This window comes from Prunus dulcis, chromosome 3 (assembly GCF_902201215.1).
Source record: "Prunus dulcis chromosome 3, ALMONDv2, whole genome shotgun sequence".
In the NCBI taxonomy this organism is placed as follows: Eukaryota; Viridiplantae; Streptophyta; class Magnoliopsida; order Rosales; family Rosaceae; genus Prunus; species Prunus dulcis.
In genome coordinates this window covers 23,571,109-23,589,503 of record NC_047652.1, presented here as the reverse complement: position 1 = coordinate 23,589,503, position 18,395 = coordinate 23,571,109, and the positions used below count along the sequence as shown (strand labels likewise).

The window sequence follows — 18,395 nt, the reverse complement described above, 5'->3', positions numbered from 1 at the left end:
TAAAATTCAAATAAATAGTATAGCCGTGCGGCTATACTATTATATATATAAAAAGGACGGCCCAAGGCCTAAGCCCACGTGTGAAACCCACGTGTCAAAGAGGCCTAAGCCGTACTAATTTTTAAATGCAAAAAAGGAGTATAGCCGAACGGCTATACTATTTTTTTAAAATTCAAATAAATAGTATAGCCGTGCGGCTATACTATTATATACATAAAAAGGACGGCCCAAGGCCTAAGCCCACGTGTGAAAGGGGCCTAAGCCCACGTGTCAAAGAGCCCTAAGCCATACTAATTTTTAAATGCAAAAATGGAGTATAGCCGAACGGCTATACTATTTTATTAAAATTCAAATAAATAGTATAGCCGTGCGGCTATACTATTATATATATAAAAAGGACGGCCCAAGGCCTAAGCCCACGTGTGAAAGAGGCCTAAGCCCACGTGTCAAAGAGGCCTAAGCCATACTGATTTTTAAATGCAAAAAAAGAGTATAGCCGAACGGCTATACTATTTTTTTAAAATTCAAATAAATAGCATAGCTGTGCGGCTGTACCCGTCCTTCTTCTTTGCTTCTTTGTATCCGTTCGGCTATACTCCTTTTTAAAAAAGAAGCAAAGAAGTAAAGCCCCCCCTTTTTTTAAGGGGGGAGAGAACGGGTACAGCCGCACGGCTATACTATTTTTTAAAAAATTCAAAAAAATAGTATACCCGTGTGGCTATACTATTATACATTATAAAAGGCTGGGCCATGGCCTAAGCCCACGCGTCAAAGAGGCCTAAGCCCACGTGTCAAAGTGGTAAAGTCATACTATTTTCTAAATGCAAAGACGAGTTTCGCCGCACGGCTACACTATTTTTTTTTAAATTCAAAAAACAGTGTAGCCAGGCGGCTATACTATCATATATATATATATATATATATATTCATATATATATATATATATTTATATATATAAAGGCCGGCCCATTGCCTAAACCCACGTGTCAAAGAGGTAAAGCCATACTATTTTTTAAATGCAAAAAGCGCGTATAGCCGTCCGTCTATACTATTTTTTAAAAATCAAAAAAATAGTATAGCCGCGCGGCTGTACTATTATACATATAAAAAGGCCGGCCCATGGCCTAATCCCACGTGTCAACGAGGCCTAAGCCATATTATTTTTAAATGCAAAAGGCTAGTATAGCCGCACGGCTATACTAGTTTTTTTAAAATTCAAAAAAGGTATAGCCAGGCGGCTCTACTATTATATATATATATATATATATATATATAAAAGCCGGCCCATGGCCTAAGCCCACGTGTCAAAGATGCCTAAGCCCATGTGTCAAAGAGGTAAAGCCATACTATTTTTTAAATGCAAAAAGCCATTTTGGGATCCACATTGTTGACTTTGCAACAAATCCATCTAAGAAAAATGGATGGAGAAAGGCAACAATCCAAAAATGATAAAAAAGATATTCAGAACATATATCTTAATAAACTAGTTATGGACAGATAACAAACATTCCACAAGTTCAGGCTCCTAGAACATATCAGGTAAAATAGGATCAGCAATGGACATTTCCCCAAGTGCTTTTAAGTATGGAAGATAGATTTTTCTGTATTTCTCGGACCCTCTCAGGTATGGATGCCTCCTCCTTTGCAGTCCTTCCTTTGTCCAGCACATCAAAATGATTGTAATGCATGCTACTAATAAATTCATAAAGTAAAAAACAAAGAGAGATTTCCAGTGGAAAAAGTACATATGCAACAATAACTCTCCAGGTTTCTTTGCAGACTTCCCAGTTTCCCTTTACCTGTACAACCATTGGCTGCCTCTACTTTTGCAGAATGATTAGAACCACCATGGTTTTGGGAAGAAAAACAAATGCAACAGCCAAAAACAAGCGCAGATTTAATCCGATCATCCCCTTCAAGATCACCGACACATTCCCCTTGTTCATAAGTTTCCACCAAAACAGCATGATGCACAAATGGGCAGCTTCCCTTGGAAGATCAACTTGAGACATGATAAAAACTGCCAACTGCTGTACACTCTCATCCAATCTCCACCACTTTAAAGCAAGAATGAAGTTTGAAAGTTCTGCTACCAAATTGATTATAACAAAATCTCTCGTAATCGATTCACAAACACCAGGATGCCTAACCTTTACGGCAACTACTATGGGCTTCACCTGTTGACCAGCGCCATGCACTTGAGCAATACTTCCAGATGCCACTGGTTTCTCTTCAAAATTATCAAAACTCTGTGGGAGCTTGCGGCCAAACGCTCGTTCGATAGTTTTTCTTCGTGTAGGCAAAGCTATGTTCAGGAGCTTTGGCGATTGAATCATCAGAAGAAAAAAAATTTTAATTTTCCGCCTAGGCGGGATTGGGGCTTTATTTTATTTTAAATAATTTTTTATTATAATTTTTAGATTTTTATTTTCCAGGTTAAATTTTAATGCTTTTAAAACCCCCAGTAGTAGATAATAAAAAAATATTTCTTTAAATGATATTCCTAGTTGAAAACATTTATTTTCTATTTGTTGGCAATTTCCGACATGGCCCCATACACGACTCGAAACCGACACTACTAAAATTTGTAGAGTGTAGAGTGTCCAAATCCCTTTTTCCCCGTACGTTTTTCTTTGCAATTCAGATCCTTTCCCCTTTGATAAACATGGAAAAAGGAAGCTGGGAAAACAGGCAATACAAAATATTCAAAGATGTAATATGAAAAGGCAAAATAATTAGCAGCACAGTCACTAACATTTCATATATGGTTAACATTCATATATTGTTTTAGAAAATAAGAACCACCTTAGCAAAGCAAATATGCAACAATTATCCGACGGCAAGTTGCGGCCATCAAATAAGGGTCAGACTCAGCACAATCTTAAAGATAGGGAGTTGCTCTCATCAATTTACAGAACTCATGTGATTCATGTCACAGTTTCAGCCACTTTGGCTTAACAGGTTTTTTCTCTGCAGGCTTCTTCTCTTGAACAACAGGAGGTGATGCCTCTGGTATCGTTTCTGGTGCAGATTCAACAGGCTCTGCATGTTTAGTGAGGAGTTCCAAACCTTTCAAAGACATGATCTCTTCCTGAAGGAAGGGACCTGACTTGGCATCTGAAGCACCATCTGCTGGACATGACAATACAATAATCAAACATTTTCACATTAGCCATTGCTATTACAATCAAAAGATATATATCATTACATCAGTGAAATAATTTTCGGGTAAAAGTTCTGATTCCTCTGCCGTCACCGCAGACGGGCAACCCCATAATCATAGAGAAGAGTCTCCATTGAGAATATTTCATTTTAAGTTATCAGACCAAAAAGCATGTGCTAACCTTTTGGTATATTATATGAAAAATACACAATTGCACCAGGAACAAAGCCAGCAGAGTAAAAATCCTGTGACGTGTCTTTTATCTGCTTCTTAGGAGGAGTAGTATCTGCATCAGTAAATGTTAGAATCTATTGCATAATCATACATGGAAAATTCAATATTTTGATTTACTCTGCATACATATGTAGAATGGTAATTCTGGTCGAGCAACTACTTTCGTGAGGAGATCAACCAAGCTCTGAACTGTTTCTGATGGATGAAAAGTGGCCTCTAACGTGTGATTATCAGGAAATCGAACCCTGATCACAGTCTGCATACATCACACATGAACTTAACAAATAGATAAAAAGCGATTATACGACTAATTAAGAATTGGAAAAGGTTATGCATCCGATGATGATGGGACAGAATTGATTCTATACAAACAACAATAGAAACAATCACTATAACAAGGAGAAAAGAAAGTCATAATAAAGGGTATAGCAACCACCTTTGTTATCCTTGACCTGCGGGCTGCCTGTTCTGCCTCTTTAAGCTTTCGTGTTTTTAGAACCTTATCTGTTCATATTGCATTAATGAAGTATAGTAAGTATAAATACCATAAGAATACCTCCAATTGCATGTATCAGTATAAGTCTTTGAATGTGTAATTAAATTCCCAATAGTTTATCAAATTTCGTTCATGTTATTAAGTTTTTTAGAATAAAATACTTGAGGCATTGACAAGACTTCCAATAAGCAAGAAGATTATGTTTCCCATTAAAATATTCGCTAGCATATTATAGAACTTGAACACCGGCCACTACACGGGAAAGATTTTATTTTCCCCCTAAAATTATAAATGATATGGTTTCTGTCACTTACCTTCCTTTTTGGCATTCATAATCCGATAATAATCCTCTGCTGTAAACTCAAAAAATTCATCTGTCTCCTCTGCCAAACAAAAAATAATGAAAAGAAAAAAATTTCTATCAGGCATCTCAATATGCTTGCTTCCACAGTTAATCCAAAATATAAAAAGCTATAAGCTGAATGGTTTGGCCTAGCATAGTTGAATTGCTTCATACCAGTAACAGACTCCTCCGTTTGCGAAGAAGAAGCAGCTGACGTTTCAAAAACACGAATTTCTCTCCCGAACTTTTCTTTTGCTGCTGTGAGCTTGGCCTGAACTTACCCCGACAAAACGAAAAGGCAAAAGTAAATGTAATATCACAACATCAGGTAAAGAAGGATCCATCTAACGTTCAAATTAGAATCATCTCAATTCCAAAATTGGTATTTGGTACTTTCACTCACCGCACTCATATGACGGAGTGAATAGCGGTGGTTTGTACCAATGATTAGTATATACTAACACAGCTATTACAATGTGTACTTGTGATTTTGTAGTTAGTTACAAAGCTACTACGCACTGACTTCATTGAAGACTTGGAAGTACAAGAAGCACACAAAGCACTTGCTCGGAATTGCAATGGGAACCAACAAAAACCAAAAATACCAAAACCTTGGCCGCACCAAATTCAACTCGTCCTTTTTAGTCTGTTGATGAGAAGTATTTATTGCCACAGAACCTCAAGCATAAGATTACACAGAATCTTGTTCTTGTTCTTGTAGTTGCAAAAAATAAAAATAAAAAGAAACAAAAAAGAAACCAGGGAAGTTGCACTAGACCCACAACTTAGAAATAGGCAACGATCACTAATCGAAAATTAAAGCTCAAATGATCCATTATATACAAAACCCAGATCGACCCAGTAGCAAAACGAATACCAAGAGAGCGAAATCAAGATAATATATATACTCGTGATTGAAAAGGCAGGGACTTGGGTAAAAACCTTAGCTTCTTCAGCTTCCATGGGATCAATATTGGTGAACCTCCTTCGTTTCAAGGAAAATTGAGAAGAAACATCAACGATCATCAGCGACACTCCAAGAAATCCCAGAAGCAAAGAGACAGAGGGATCCGATAAGAAAGTTCTCTCTCTGTATAATATAGGTTCGCCGTTTGCGGTGTGACTTGTTTTTTTATACGTATGACAGATACACTGCTATTCCTTTCCTCTTTGGGAGGCCTTCCTACAAGATACAGAGTAAGTTTGCACGAGTAAAACAGTAAACGTTTCCAAATTACCGCTGTAAAATGTTCCAAAATACTGCCAGCACAACATCTTCTGGGCCTGCAAGCCCGTCGTCTTGTGGGCCTAAAATCTAGTAAAGGTTTAACTATTTGCGCCCTTGGAAATTGCTTTTATGCAAAGCCGATTTTGCCTAAATCTTTTATTGGGCTTTTGGGACAAATGCGATTGATTATATTTAGCTGCATATAGACAGGCACATTTAATTTAAATTGGGTGGCCTGCTATAGGCATCATTATGCTTTTAAAAAAAGCAAACAAATTTATCAACTATAAAAAGCTTTGGGATGAATCACTTCTTCACAACACACCAATGTAGTTTGTCGCTCACCAAACTTTTCTTTTTATCATATAAACCTTTACCTTTACTCATTCCTTTGTCTTCAATGAAGCCATCTCTTATTTAGGGATAAGTTAGCATTCAAGCTAAGCAAAACGTGCAATCAAAGTCAATCCCAAAAGCATCATATATCATTTAGTGTTATTAATTCCTCCCCACCTTCAATTAAGCTAATCACCTATCTCTTCATTTGATGGTACTAATTATGGCAAAGTTTTTTTTTTTTTCTTTTAAATAAGTGATAAGTATATTATTGATGAGTAAACAAAAATATAAAGCAACTATGTGTCGAATATGGGTAAATCTTCTCCATATATCAAATTCAACAAAAGTGTCAAGTCTTACAAAACTACATAATTTCTTTCACAATTTAAAAAAAAATAACTTTCGCAAGGGGTTTGTAACTCAAACGATTAAGAACATTAACCCCTACACTCAATATTCTGAGTTCGATTTCTCCCTCCCCAATATTGTTTATTTTAAAAATAAAAAAAAAGACTTTCTTTTGGAGATCCTATTGAATCACTAGCACCTTACTTAGCCAACTCAATAAAAAACAAGGTCAACCTATCAAGCTATTGTACATTGGAGGTCCATTGATCATCCAACCACTAAACCAGTTGTGGATTATTTCGGCTCATTAACTTATGTCTTGTCCTGTGTTTGATCTTACATTTTATCATCAATTTTACAAGAATAATGCTACACTTATCACATTTTTATTCCACATTTCTATCCCACATGATGTGGCATGTCCATATTATATGCCACATCAATTAAATCAATGAAGTGTATTTTAATTAAGGCAATTAGAAAAACAAATACTGGAATAAATCATAAAAGAAAAGAAAATATTAAATAATTTTAATTGATGTTGCTGTCCACCTCAGTTGTCACATAAGATGGTATAAGGATGTGATATACAAATGTGGTAAGAGTAGCATTATTCCGTATATTCTCATGTGCATGACTATTTTATTTATTTATTTATTAAAGTCATAAACCCAAACAAAAAATGAATTTATTGAGATTGAAACAAAAAGAAAAGCCAATAAGGTGTCAGTGAGTACATAGCTTACAGTGGTTCGGCGGAGCATGCTATCATCCTCACCAACAACCAGATGACGACACCTAACGATTTGAAGGTGGCCGGCAATAGTTTCATTTCATTAGCCCACGTCAGCACCTTTCAAATTCCTCAACCGGCTACGTGACTGCTTTACCGTTCCTCCGGGCCCATCAAACGGCATAATAAAACACAAAGCCACTACAGCAAATCATTATTTAAAAAAAAAAACAAAATTGAATTCTTAAACAAAAGTCCCTACACATTTCCATATTAGAAAATTAACCCCAACTTATTCAAACTGAGACGCGTTTCAATCAAAAAACTTCCTCAGGGACCTGCATTTCAAAAACCTTCCGATCAAAACAAAAGCAAAAATAACCAAAAAAAAATCAAAAAGAAAAAAGGAAGAAACAGAACCGGAGGCAGAGAGAAGCAAAAAAGCGAAACAGAGAAGGAGAGAGAGAGAGAGAGGGGGAGGGGTTCAGGTTTGTGGGGTTGTTGGTGATGACTATGGACAGAGAGAAGGAGAGAGAGATAGAGCTAGAGAGTGCAATGTACACTAACTGTTTGCTATTAGGGTTGGATCCGGCCATTATCGGACTCGGAGGCTCCAATGCCACTCCTCGGGTAGGATTCTTCCGCCACTCTAACCCTAAATTGGGCGAACAGCTGCTCTACTTCATTCTCTCTTCTCTCAGAGGCCCAATTCAATCCGGCAAGGTACAATCTCGATTTCCTTCCCTGTATGCTCCACCCATATTTACACTGATGATACATATACTATATTTGAAATTCAATTTCTTTGCATATATGTGTTTGTGTCTTCGTTTTACTGTCTTCCACTTTGCATCATGTCCCTAACGTTTTGAGATCTTTCAGGATTTCGATAAGGTCTGGCCAATTTTCGATTCCGCTCAATCGCGGGATTTTCGTAAGGTAAATTCGACTATTCCACTTTTCTTTGGTGCTTCTAGTTTTAATTTTCTTTTCATTTAATCATTGGGATGAGATGATTTATTGGTGGATTTTTTTAATAATTAGGTTGTGCAAGGGATCATTAGTGAGCTCGAATCGCAAGGGGCGCTTCCTAGGAGCAATTCGAGGGTTTCATCACTTGCTACATGTTGCGGACCCAGGTTGGTTGATGATACTACTCGTTGTTTTTATCCGCATTTTTTTAATGTAAATTTTTTTGCCTTTAATATTGAACTTTAAATGTGGAATTGGGCTTCATTGGTGAGAAAATTGACTAAGATATGAAATTCACATATATACCGTAATGTTGATTGCTTTCTTAGTTTGACCGAGGTTCATAGTTTTGTTGGGCTCACTTCCCTTTTTCATTTAAGTGAGAAACAATTTGCCAAACTAATGTAAGAAAAATGTAGTTATATTTAACAGTGAACTTGTTTTCCCCCCAATCAGCCAATTGATGATATTAAAATTAATGATTTATGCTTAAATGTTGTTGAAGTTCCTCTTAGGGCTCGTTTGGGAGTAATTATGGATAGGCCAATAATCACTTCTATGTGCTTCTCCACACAATCGCTTAAAATCACTTAAAGTGATTATATGGAGAATCACGTGGGAGGTGCTTCTCCCCATAAGTGATTATGTCCTTCTGAAAATCATTCCCAAACGAGCTCTTAAATGAAATGACTATATCTTGTGTAGACTCATAGTTTACAATTTTATGGGTTTTCTAATGATAATGGGTTTGGGTCTTTATCATTGCAATTATGGTTGGTAAATCATAAGCTTCATGTGTTGACTGCAGGTTTGTAGAACTTCTGTGGCAACTTTCTTTGCATGCTTTGCGAGAGGTTCATAGGCGAACATTTTCAGCTGATGTAGCTTCTAACCCACTTCCGGCATCACTGACGGATGTAGCCTTTTCACATGCAGCTACTTTACTTCCTGTTACTAAGGTAGGCTTGACCTACACTTACAATATTAAAGCACGCATAAGTTCTGTTACCGATGACATTTGAAATTGGGTTCCCAAATTATGATATTATGAGCTATTGACATGTCCATAGAGTTTTTCCTTTCGATAAAATTCTTTGATGAATTTTCAGGGTTTAATGAAAATCTGCATTTTTCTGTGTGAGTTTTCTTCTGTAGACTGCTTAGTTGGCCTTCAATAGCAGTTATTTGAACTTATTATCTTGTACAGGCTAGAATAGCACTTGAACGAAGAAGGTTTATTAAGAATGCTGAAACAGCAGTACAGAGACAGGCCATGTGGTCCAATTTGGCTCATGAGATGACTGCGGAGTTTCGTGGTCTTTGTGCTGAAGAGGTATAGGGGTAACTCACATTTCGACGAGCAACTTTTTGTAGTAGAAGCTTACTGGAAATTTTTAGAAATTTTCAGTTCACCTACAACTTTACAATTTGTATTCTGACGCGTCTCTGTGTAAAACATGAATCTCAGGCTTATTTACAGCAAGAGCTGGAAAAGTTACATGACCTTAGGAACAAAGTGAAGTTGGAAGGGGAACACTGGGATGACCTTGTTTCTAGTTCGAGTCAGAATTCCCATTTAGTATCCAAGGCTACTCGTTTGTGGGAGTCTATATTAGCCCGTAAAAGTGAGTACAAATCTTCATGGTTCCTTTATCAATTTCTTAGGTTTTATGTGTTATCAAATTGTGTAACGTGATCACCATTATGTGTAGGTCAACATGAAGTTCTTGCTTCAGGCCCTATTGAGGATTTAATAGCTCACAGGGAGCATAGGTAATCTACCATCGGGTATCATTTTGACATCACCGGAGGCAATTCACCAACTCACCTTTGCATGCAATTCTTTCTAGGTACCGCATCTCTGGATCTTCTTTGCTTGCGGCTATGGATCAGAGTTCTCAGGTTCCTTATGGAGATGTCTTATCTGTCCAGTCTGGTGATTTTAATCCAACGCATGTGGATGACAAAGAAAAAAATGATGGATCGTATGTCAATGTTAATAGAGAAAAGATGAAGAGCAATTCAGATTCATCCCATTCACAAGTAAATGATGAAGCACTTCATCGAGCAGATGAAAGAAGTGGAAGAGTCCACCCAACCGTTGACGTGGCAGAAATTATCAGGCGTTGGACACATGCTTTACAGCGTATTCATAAACAGTCGCTTCATATGGTATGCTACTTTGTATATGCTCATGATATTGTTGGATAAAAGTTTAGAAAAGCTTAGTGAATTGGTGTTATACAATGGTAATTCATAGGCAAAAGCTAATGAGGGAGAGGGTCCAGAAATTTTAAGAAGTGCACATGATGGCAGTTCAAGCGGTCATGCTGAGTCTTTAGCTGCAACTCTTGCTGAACACCAGCAACACTTGGTTAGCTTTCAGGTAATGCTTATGGTTTAAAAGTACTAGTTAGATCTGAAGTGCTACCAGCTTCCCAGTTTCAACTTCATGTAGAACCAATTCGTATCTGATATATGTGGCATTTGATGGTGTATTTGTACATTTCATGGGTGTTTAAATTCCATGGAAATATTTATCATTCTTCCTTATAAAGTTATACCATGTAATCAGGGGACAAGGGAGTCTTGTAATAAATACAGACCTTCCTAGTTGATCCAAATATGTGAAGACTTGTATTATTTAGAGAGCTTTTTGATATTGCAGTTTTCCTTATAGCGACCAAAGTTTTAGAATTGTTTGATGTTGCATTAGAATCAACCGTTTTTAGGTGAACCAGGACTGTTTGAGAATAAGGGGTCAATTTCTCCAAATGCTCTTTGACCCATCCCAGAATAAATGTGTTATTTGAGCAGTCTGTTGTTTAAGCGAATCAATTAATACTCTGACATTCCTTCAAATATAACCTCAATGAAGTATGTTGATTTGAGCTTTTCTGTTGGTAGGAAGGTGTGGGATAGTGAATGTTAAAATGCTTGGATTTCTATTACTGAATAGACATCATATGACTGTCAATAAAAGTGAGATGATTCATGCACATGCCTTTCTTGAATGCCCCTTATCTCTCATGCATAATATATTTGTCATGACTTTGCTTTCCTGATTCTATGCTGAGATTTTCCAATTCATAACTTCTATAGGTTCTCATTAATCAACTGAAGGAAGTTGCTCCGGCAATACAAAAGTCAATATCAGAATGTACAGATAAAGTAGATAGCATTTCCTCTAGTCTGCCTCCAATGACCAAACATCCTGGTCGCTCAACCTCACCTATTCAAGCACAGAGCAGTGGAAGGACATTGGTAATACACCACACCTATTTTATGCAAAACTTAATATCTACTAAAACCTGTCTCACCTTGAATTACTGCAGTCTACAAGTGATGTACTGGTCTTTTTTTCCTTTGTAATAATTCAGGAAAGCAACACTGATGATGTGGCTGAGGTGACTTCAAAATTGTCTACCTTTCAGCTCGAAAAGGTGTCAGCTAGCCCTACTTTAAAGCTCCCACAGTTGTTTACCTTGACTCCTAACTCTTCTGGGAAAGGTGCAAGTATGAATAAGCGCCCTGCTTCAGCTGCTCAAACAAATCAAATAGAGAACTTTTCTGAAAGGAAATCTGTGGAGCAGCCTATATCAAATAATCACATAGATAATCTACCACAAGGTCTGCTGTGTGTGCCTTGCTTCTCAAATTCTCATTGCATTATAAGCGTGTTGTCTTGCTCAAGGCATTTCAAATTATATGTGGATTGGGAATTGGTTTTTGATTTTGATTTTCATGTTATGCAGATAGTGATAATTATTTTGTCCAGAATCTAAAGAGATCTGTCAGAGAAGCTGCTCTGTCACGGAACTCCTTAAATTCCGAATCATCACGAGGCAGCCATTCTGATGAAAGCTCTGAGCATTTCTTTTTACCTCTTTCCTCATCTGGGTTTTCTCGTCAAGGCCAAGAATCTAAAGGGGTTTCCTTGAGGAGTAAAAGGTTTGCATCTCAGACAGAGGCTTCCTTGCTTGAAAATCGTGCTTCTGATGGTCATATGGAGAGTAAATGCGCCGAATTATCTCAAGTTTTGAACGGTTTAGATTCACTTGATGATTATGACCAAGTAAATGGGTTTCTTTCGGCTACGGGTTCAAACTGTGCTGCTTCGGACACACAAAGATCATTTTATGACTTCGAGGAAGCTCAGGAGCAGGTTTTCTCACCTCCTTTGCTAATGGATTCATCACTGTTAGCGGATTATGAGGACTTGCTTGGTATGTTGCTCCAGCCACTACTATTTCTGTTTGTAGGCTGTTATATGTACAGATTGTTATCGGTGGATGACTTCATTTTGTTATTAAGTGCCTTTGCAGTTCCAAGTAAATGGTTCATCTCTGATGGTTCAGGCACTAGATTTTCTAGTTTATATCGTTAACCCTTGGGGATATTAATAGTGAGGTCAATCACCACATGACCTCTATCATGCATACAAGATGGTTTATATCACATCTCACAGACACACACAAGGACACATTGGGAGAAGTTTGTTTAAACTTCAATGCTCAACTTCAATGCTCTTTTTGTCTCCTTTAGTTTCTTCCCATTGAGAGAATTTTGCTTTACTCTTTTTGCAGCACCACTTTCAGAAACTGATACAGCATTAATGGAGCACTGACATTGAATATTGAGCAACCTTAATTCTTGGTTGAGGAGATATTTGGTCGCTGTGATGGTTTTGGTTCCATTTCTCGGGACACTTTCCACTTCCCAAGTAATTGTTGACATGCTTGTATGATTTATTTCATGTTCTGTACATTTTCATCCTCCAGCTCAGCACAGTGTTTGGGGGGGACTATGAACCTGCTAGCAGTGCTGTTGTACATGCATGACAAATGCTTGGAGATGATTGTATTGTGTTGAAACTCCTACCTGGATCTTAGAACCCTAAAATCCAAAGCCCCAAGCTGATTGTATCATGCTGCAGACAAATTATATGGGGTGATTTTGTCCACGGATGCTACAAAAACTACCTCATCTGACTGCTTGGTGGATATAAGTTAAAAAGAGGGTGAATCACGCACGTGCAGTTCTTATTAGCCCGAAGGTGTGCATCAATACTTCTTTCTTTGAGTATCAAGTTTCAGTTACCTGACAAGATTGATTGTTGGTCTGATTTATATGTATCTGATTAATCTGACATAAATGTAAGTTGCTGAAACAAGAGAATTGAGAAATTGTTGTTGAACCATAGGATAGTTTTTTCGTCGTCTTCATTATTCTTTCGGTAGGGTATATTTCTGTTAAAATGCTGGAATTGTGAGTATCAAGTTAGTCCATTTTGTCTTCTTTCTTGGCCTTCTTAATATGTGTCATTTCACTTTTTTATTTGTGGAGGAAACTGGTTGCCTGTTTGAGGGGGTGGCGGTGGGCAACAAGAAGTGACCCCTGTTGAGACAGAAACGAACGAAAAAAGCTTCACCTATGAATTATGATCATTAATGAGCTAATCTATTATCAACCAAATCCATTTAAGAAACTAATCACAACTCCATATAAGAGTGTCCGCAAACGGCACCGTTTATGCGGGAAAAAGTCTCAGAAGCGCTCAATGGATTCAAGACCAAAGCTAGCCCGTTAAAAGATATGAGCAAAAGCTTCGACGTCGGCCCTCGGTTAGAGTGTACAGGGACATCTCATTCTGCTTTGCCAACTGCTAAACGTTATGATGATTTTTTTTAAAATATAGTATATTGCGCAAATACCATTTCAACCTTTCCCTTTCCTCCCCAAAGACTTTGTCCAAGCCAAAGTAGATTGGAAGGTTAATTTGGTCAAATGGGATCTCTCTGGACTCTCGTCGTCTGGAGTGAATCAAAGCGAGGAACAGTTTTTGAGGTTGAAAATTGAAATTCCTGAGGAAGTTAAAAAGAAATAAACAAATATCAATAATTATGCTCTCTTTTTTTCTTCCTTTTTAATCAACCATAATATTATTATTATACTCTTCGAGTGCAAAAGATAATGGTGTATCATCATGTATGTATATATTATCAAATTATCAATTACAATAATTACAGTTTCAGCTAACGAAAAAAGAACGAAAGAAATCATCCAACAACAACAGCTTACAGCCGCCAAAGATTGCTGTTCTTCAACACCCACCACCCCCCCACCCCCACCCACCTTTCTATTTCTCTCTATCTCAAAGGAAACAAGAAGCACCAGCTCAACTATCTCTGTAAGTATCCACAAACATTCATTATTTTCTCCATAATTTGCTCTCCATTGCATGTTTCCAGCTAAAATTTCCCAGAGACTCAGTCCTGTATATTATTATGTAATAACTTTTCGTATTTTGGGTTTGCAAATTTTGCATGTTAAACTTGTTGGAGAATGCCAAACGGGTTTTTCCTTTTCGAATAGATCATACCCGGATCTTGTTCTCTTCTGATCCAGCTGAATTGCTTGTCAATCTTGGTGAAGAGAGGCAAACATTCAGTATGTTTTTCGTTTTTTGTTTGGGTTAAGCTCAAGTCAAACTTTCTAATCTTAGATACAAATTTGATGGTTTTCTACATCTGGGTTTCCCGATATAGGTCTCGATGTTTACTTTTACCTAAGCAAACTACGGATTTTGCTTTGGGTAATGGATCAGAGATCAGAAGTTAAGCAAGCTGCGGTTTTTGCATTGTTTAGTTGATTAGAAATTTCCAGTTTTTTGTATTCTGTTTAATTTTCAGCTCGGAATGGCTTTATATGCAGCTTTCTTCTCATCTTCCGTGGGTGTGATATCTCTGCCCCGGATTTCCCCAATTGGCTCAGAACGTTTCTTTTTAATAAGGGGAAAGTCCCCTGTCTTTACCAAGGAAGAACACAAGAAGCTTATAGCCTGGGTTCTTGCTTCATTGCACTGAAATTTGGTTTAATAATTCTGGGATTTTCTTCCCTAATTGGAATTGTGTCTCTCCTCTATCACTGATGCTGTAGTTGCTCTAGAAGTTTGATTTATCACTGTGCTCTGAAGTGCACAAAGAAGGGCTTCTTTTGTCATTTAAGTTATGATCAAACAGATACTTAATAGGCTCCCGAGGAAGCCCTCTAAGTCAGCTGAAAATCGTGAAGGAGGATCTTCTAACTCTTCTTCAAATGCTTCCACCAGTTCAAGAAGCGGCTCTTTAGCAAGTAGCAGATATGTGAATTCGGGTACTTCATCTCTTTCGGGCCCTAATTCTACTCCAAATTTTGGAGTAAACGTGAATTCAAAGCTTAATGGGAACTCATTGGCTTCTCCATATGAGGCATTGCCTAGTTTCAAAGATGTTCCAAATGCAGAGAAGCAGAACTTATTCATAAAAAAGTTGAACTTGTGTTGTGTTATCTTTGACTTCAGTGACCCAACAAAGAACCTCAAGGAAAAGGACATCAAGCGACAGACATTGGTAGAGCTTGTGGATTACATTGCTTCTGCTAATGGGAAATTCTCAGAAACTGTCATGCAAGAAATTGTAAAGATGGTGTGCGTAAATTTATTTAGAACACTCACTTCTCCACCCCTCGAAAACAAAGCTTTAGAGGCCTTTGACTTAGAAGAGGAAGAGCCCTCAATGGACCCAGCATGGCAACACTTGCAAGTTGTGTATGAATTCTTCCTGAGGTTTGTGGCATCACCTGAGACAGATGCAAAGTTGGCTAAGAGGTACATTGACCACTCATTTGTTCTCAGGTTGTTAGGTCTTTTTGATTCAGAGGACCATAGAGAGAGGGATTACTTGAAAACGGTTCTGCACCGCATCTATGGGAAATTTATGGTGCACCGCCCATTCATCAGGAAAGCTATCAACAACATCTTCTATCATTTTATTTTTGAAACTGAAAAGCATAATGGGATTGCAGAGCTGTTGGAGATTTTGGGAAGTATAATAAACGGTTTTGCTCTGCCACTGAAAGAAGAGCACAAACTCTTTCTTGTTCGAGTGCTTATTCCACTTCACAAACCCAAATGCATACCCTTGTACCACCAGCAGTTATCTTACTGCATTACCCAATTTGTGGAGAAAGACTGCAAACTTGCGGATACAATAATCCGTGGTTTACTAAAATATTGGCCTATTACAAATAGTTCTAAGGAGGTCATGTTCTTAGGGGAGCTGGAAGAAGTTCTAGAAGCAACTCAGCCTGCAGAATTTCAACGCTGTATGGTACCTTTGTTTCGCCAAATTGGCCGATGCTTGAGCAGTTCACATTTTCAGGTGGGTAGTTCACCACTTTCATCTGTTTTCTACTTGCTAGTTTCCTCTATTCTGTAGAGTCCTGTGTAAATCTTTATAATGTGAGAGGTAGTGATGAGCAGTAGCAGTATGTCAGTTGAGTTATATGAACTTGTTGTGGGTGGTCAAATACTGAGCTTTCTGGAATGTTTGTTCGTGTAGTTCGTATTACACATCGTTTTCTTTTGGTGCCGATATAGCGATTATATTATGATGGAGAAAAATGATATTTTACTAACGTTTATTGGTATATTTCTTCTAAAGATGCACCTTAGGCATTTCAAAATTTGAAACCTTAGATCTTAAGATGCTGGTTTGAGTTGTTCTCTGGCAGTACCCGCATTTAGTCTATTCTGGAGTTTATTAAATTTCTCAGATTATTTACTGAAACCCATAGAGCAAATGAGAAAGACTTCTTGGTTAGTTTTGTGTCCTACTTTGAAAGGAAATTTCTGGTCATAGCTAAGTCAGTTATGAATGATCTCAAGCCTTTTGTACATAGAAGGAAAAAAGTTATGTGAAATGTATGGAATAAGAAATAGATATTTGCCTTAATTTACTTTTCTACTTTAATGACTTCAATAAATGAGTCCTTCTCATGTATCCAGTTGGCCCTTAATTTGCAGGTGGCAGAGAGAGCTTTGTTCTTATGGAATAATGATCACATTGCCAACCTAATCAAACAGAACCGCAGTGTCTTACTGCCAATCATATTCCCTTCATTGGAGAAAAATGCAAGAAACCACTGGAACCAGGCAGTACAGAGCCTGACTCTAAATGTCCGGAAGATTTTCTCTGATATTGACCCTGAGCTTTTTGAGGAATGCTTGCTCAAATTTCAGGAAGATGAAGTACAAGAGAAGGAACTTAATTTGAGACGTGAAATCACTTGGAAGCGTTTGGAAGAGATTGCTGCCAAGAAAGCTACAAGCAATGAAGCAGTGCTTGTGTCCCCCAGAAAAGCCACCGGCAAACCTTCTGGCTAGCAAGTTTGAGATTCCCTACAATGTGATTACAGTGATTTTGATATTCAAATTATTACGCAGACCATAGACTGACATTGCTGTATAAGTTCTGAGAAATCAATCTTCTTCTTCTTGGTTCCTCCGCTCTACCTGGCGAAATTTCGGGTTGTCAGGTGATCAAGTCACAGCACGGAGCATGCATGAATGGCTCAATCTGGAATACAATTGGCCCCCTTTTTGTTTACCATGTGGGGGTGTGGGCTGTATATATTTGATTTGGTGTAGAAGAACAAAGGGGTGACCCTGCCACACAGCCACAGCATGGTGTTGGAGGTGTGGTGAGTAAAGCTGGTCTCTTTGTCATGGGGGTTTTAAAGTTTCCGAAAAAAAAAAAGGGCTTGAAATTGACATATCTCTGTGGTTACATAATTTTGGATGATTTGGTTTAATAGAGACATCATGTCCTCAATCTTCAATTACTTGTATTGTATGTATCATCATCATCATACTATGTTGCTTTTGTGAATGGATCAATCCCAATACCACCTTCAATTTCAGAGTTATAAGTCAGAGTTGATGTTTCATTGTCACTGCAACTGCAAATGGCCATCCAACAATGACAAGTTTGGGCTTTAGGCTTTGGGCCTAGCCAACGCCTGGAAGACATCTAAATGTGTTAATCTTTCAAGTATGGACTTGAGCTGAGCTGGGCCGGCCAACTTGTTTCCACCTAATCGAAACAATAATTGAGCATTATTAATGATGGCCTACCTGTTGCTGACGAGGATATATTCTAATTGGTCCAGCTACACACCTGAACAAAAAAATATGAATTTATGTACAGAAAAATCTGACTAATAAATTCTGACCACTAAACTCATTGAATTTACCCATAACATGATGCAGTGCAAGAAGAAAAAGGAAAGTAACCTTATCTTCATATTCATAGTCCAGCCATGATTATCCAAATGTTTACTTTACTAGTAGGGGAGTGCTAGTAATTTTCTCTCAAACTTCTCTTTTGGACATTCTCCTATTTTTTATGACAAGTGTTACTTTTTTTTACACTAAAAACAATGTCATTAATGCATCACACAAATTAGTTTTTGTTTTCCAAATTTAGTCTTATTAAATGTATTAATTTTTTTTAAATAACAAACTAATTTTTTTTATATTTTTTTATAACTTTCTTAACACCTTGTTAAAAATTAAATAAGAAAATAAAAGCTGAAGTTTTTATTTTATTTTAATTTTTCCAAAGAGAACGCGTGTTTTGTTAAAAACAAAATAAAGATGATAACAGTGTCATGAAAAAAAATTTTAATTTTAATTTTTAAAAATATGACTTTTTTAAA

General features: G+C 37.4%; 3 protein-coding genes across 4 annotated transcripts; 2 read left to right on the top strand and 1 right to left on the bottom strand.

Annotated features, from left to right (window-relative positions):
* Window positions 1–2,719: 2,719 nt before the first annotated feature.
* Window positions 2,720–5,404, bottom strand: LOC117623466 (plant UBX domain-containing protein 1). Of its 2 annotated transcripts, none has more exons than XM_034354460.1 (7): window positions 5,179–5,404; window positions 4,411–4,507; window positions 4,208–4,276; window positions 3,834–3,901; window positions 3,524–3,653; window positions 3,345–3,449; window positions 2,720–3,129 (listed from the first exon to the last, which is right to left on the bottom strand). In XM_034354460.1, exons 1-7 carry the CDS (start codon window positions 5,260–5,262, stop codon window positions 2,933–2,935), a joined length of 750 nt encoding a protein of 249 aa, XP_034210351.1. In that variant the 5' UTR covers window positions 5,263–5,404; the 3' UTR covers window positions 2,720–2,932. The 2 variants fall into 2 exon arrangements, with proteins under 2 accessions (XP_034210351.1, XP_034210350.1); XM_034354459.1 differs by having other exon boundaries at window positions 2,720–3,132; window positions 5,179–5,382.
* A 1,794-nt stretch (window positions 5,405–7,198) lies between these two features.
* LOC117620738 (AUGMIN subunit 6) lies at window positions 7,199–13,168 on the top strand. Its single transcript, XM_034350922.1, has 13 exons — window positions 7,199–7,607; window positions 7,767–7,823; window positions 7,929–8,023; window positions 8,665–8,815; window positions 9,064–9,189; window positions 9,325–9,481; window positions 9,569–9,629; window positions 9,707–10,028; window positions 10,117–10,242; window positions 10,959–11,120; window positions 11,237–11,486; window positions 11,612–12,082; window positions 12,443–13,168. The coding sequence occupies exons 1-13, from the start codon at window positions 7,392–7,394 to the stop codon at window positions 12,481–12,483; spliced, it is 2,235 nt and encodes a 744-aa protein (XP_034206813.1). The 5' UTR covers window positions 7,199–7,391; the 3' UTR covers window positions 12,484–13,168.
* A 388-nt stretch (window positions 13,169–13,556) lies between these two features.
* Window positions 13,557–17,597, top strand: LOC117620740 (serine/threonine protein phosphatase 2A 57 kDa regulatory subunit B' theta isoform-like). The gene is made up of 3 exons (XM_034350923.1): window positions 13,557–14,046; window positions 14,571–16,057; window positions 16,702–17,597. Exons 2-3 carry the CDS (start codon window positions 14,867–14,869, stop codon window positions 17,059–17,061), a joined length of 1,551 nt encoding a protein of 516 aa, XP_034206814.1. The 5' UTR covers window positions 13,557–14,046; window positions 14,571–14,866; the 3' UTR covers window positions 17,062–17,597.
* Window positions 17,598–18,395: the final 798 nt, after the last annotated feature.